Source organism: Portunus trituberculatus, chromosome 8, assembly GCF_017591435.1.
Source record: "Portunus trituberculatus isolate SZX2019 chromosome 8, ASM1759143v1, whole genome shotgun sequence".
NCBI lineage: Eukaryota > Metazoa > Arthropoda > Malacostraca > Decapoda > Portunidae > Portunus > Portunus trituberculatus.
The window spans coordinates 7,485,001-7,487,500 of record NC_059262.1 but is presented as its reverse complement, the minus strand read 5'-3'; the positions used below and the strand labels follow the sequence as shown (position 1 = coordinate 7,487,500).

The following is a 2,500-nucleotide window of genomic DNA, read 5'->3' as shown; positions in this document are numbered from 1 at the left end:
AGAAGTGAGAGAGAGAGAGAGAGAGAGAGAGAGAGAGAGAGAGAGAGAGAGAGAGAGAGAGAGAGAGAGAGAGCTCTGTTGTTACAAACTGCTGAATATTGTTTTCTATCCTTGCTAATTGGTGCTCCTTGAGATCCTTGTGTGGCCAAACAGACAAACAGGCAAAAAAATAAAACACACACACACACACACACACACACGCACACACACACACACACACACACACACACACACACACACACACACACACACACACACACACACACACACACACACACACACACTATTATTGTTATTATTATTATTATTGTTATTATTATTTTTTATTATTATTATTATTATTATTATTATTATCATTATTGTCATTATTATCATCATTTCATTTTACCATTATTATTATTATTATTATTATTATTATTATTATTATTATTATTATTATTATTATCATTATTTTCGACAATATCGCACACACTGGTGAGGATATGTTCAATTGGGGGGGAGGGGAAGGGGAGAGGTGTGTGCGAGTATTTTCGTGGCGGGAAGAGTGGGTTGGTGTGTAGGTGGCAGGGAGCGGCTCCCTCTAGTGAATTGTGGTGGCCCCGCTCCCTGACTGGTGCCTCAGCCCCCAGGAAGCCACGCCGCAGTGTGTGTGACGTCCGCACACACACCTCGCCACCATGACTGACATCGAAAAGAACTATTTCGCCTTTTGGCGGCGCTTGTCGCGGCGCAGCGCATCCAGCCCAGTGCTGTCCCGCGCCGCTCACTCCTCTCGAGCCCCACAACACCCACAGCCATCGCGCCCCGCCCGCCAGGTGCTATCCTCCCAAGACCTGACCACTGTGCCCGAGGAGCGCCGCCTGCTGCCTCTCAGGGGCGGTGAGTGCCACTCCGCAGAGAACCTGCTGGAGGCCTCGCCTCTCAGTGGGCGTCGGGTCTCCTCTACGGGCCACCTGGGGCGTCCCCTTGCCGGCTCCGCCGCCTCTAAGTCCACTGGCGCCCTAGAGTTGAGGGGCGGCTCCAGTCAGAGCAAGAAGAGCAAGGAGGAGAAGAAAGGGAAAGAGGACAAGAAGGTGAAGGAGGACAAGAAGCGTCGCCTGAAGCTGCACCTCGGCAAAGCACGCCACCCCGCCGATGCCCGCGCCAGAAAGCGAAGTCACAGGGGTGCTGCTGAGTCCCTGGCAGCCTCGCCCTCCCCTGACGCTAATGACGGCGGCTTGACGCGCTCACCCTACGATTATCCACTGCCAGACATTGGAGACTGTGTGGCCTCACCCACCTACAACATCCTCACGCCCTCAGAGCTGTACGAACGCCGCTCCTCCCGCAACGGCCGTGGTGCATCGCAGCGCATCACACAAACCTCCACCACGCCCGCTAGTGCGCCTCCACCCTCCACAGGGGACCTTTCCTCCGCCCCTCTAGACAGGCACACTAGCCAGCAACCGCCCTCCGCCACTCCAGCGCAGCCCCGGGAGTTTCCTTTGCCAGACCAGGCCAACCCGCCTCCCGCTGAGCAGACTGCCAGGCTGGAACGCCAGCAGGAAAAACAGCAGCAACAACACCAGCAGCAGCAGAAACAGCAACAGCAGCAAGTGGACGAGGACAGCGGGGAGTACGCGGTGCCGGGGCCTCCTGTGTTTATATATGACATGCCGCCGCCCCCCAGGCTGGTACACGCCGCGCCAATCAGAGCCACCGAGGATGCCCCGGACGCCAGGATGACTCGCGCTGCCACACCACCAGACCTACAAGCTGACGAAGACCCCACCTCGCCCCACGTCCAGCCAGCCGACCCGGCCCCTGCCCCTCTCACTCCAGACGCCGGCACAGCCCGGGAGAGCACCAGCCCTGCGGCTGCCGAGACGCCCAAGGAAGAGGCTGCCTCCCCAGTGCCTGGCCATGCAGGGAACGAGGCCGGTAAGCTCACTGAGGCTGTGAGGCGTACTCACAGCCAGCCCGTGGAGGGCTCGCCCCACAGCTCCCTGAGACGCAGCCACAGCGAGCCGCGGCGCATCTCGAGCGGAGAGCAGCCCAGCCCACACCACCCGCTGACCCGCGCCCTCACGCCCGCTGAGAGTGAGGCCATGCAGCCCATCTTGGACGAGCATCTGGCAAAGCACGGCCTGCGTGTGCTGGTCGAAGCGGGCGTCAATCCAAACTCACTGCCCGACGCCCCACGCCACGCACCCCTCGCCAACTCATCCAGCACCCCTTCTCCCTCACCGCCCCGCCCCGCCACGCTGCCCCTGCGCACACAGGGGTCACCCATTGAGAACGGAACTCATCCTCCCCTCAGAAGAACGGATTCCGAACCTCCTCGAAGGGGCGCCAAGCCGCCGCCGCCAGTGCGCTCTCCCACCACGCGCCTCACCACCGTACCGCCTTCTCCCGGTGGCCGGGGGACACCAGGGCAGGCCCACCTGATGCACCGGGCTAGCTCCCTCACATCCGTGATGATGGTGGAGGACCCTGCGGCGCGCATCGTGACGCCGTGGGC

At 59.7% G+C, this 2,500-nt stretch overlaps 1 protein-coding gene across 22 annotated transcripts in view; it reads left to right on the top strand.

Moving 5' to 3' along the window:
* LOC123498820 (coiled-coil domain-containing protein AGAP005037-like) overlaps positions 1-2,500 on the top strand; it is a 140,073-nt gene that overhangs the window by 1,828 nt on the left and 135,745 nt on the right. For all 22 annotated transcript variants that reach the window (XM_045246275.1, XM_045246332.1, XM_045246365.1 and 19 more), the window contains exon 2: positions 623-2,500. This exon is cut by the window's right edge and continues 466 nt beyond it. In XM_045246275.1, the coding sequence (XP_045102210.1) occupies positions 678-2,500 (1,823 nt within the window). In that variant the 5' untranslated portion in view covers positions 623-677. The remainder of the gene's footprint in view (positions 1-622) is intronic.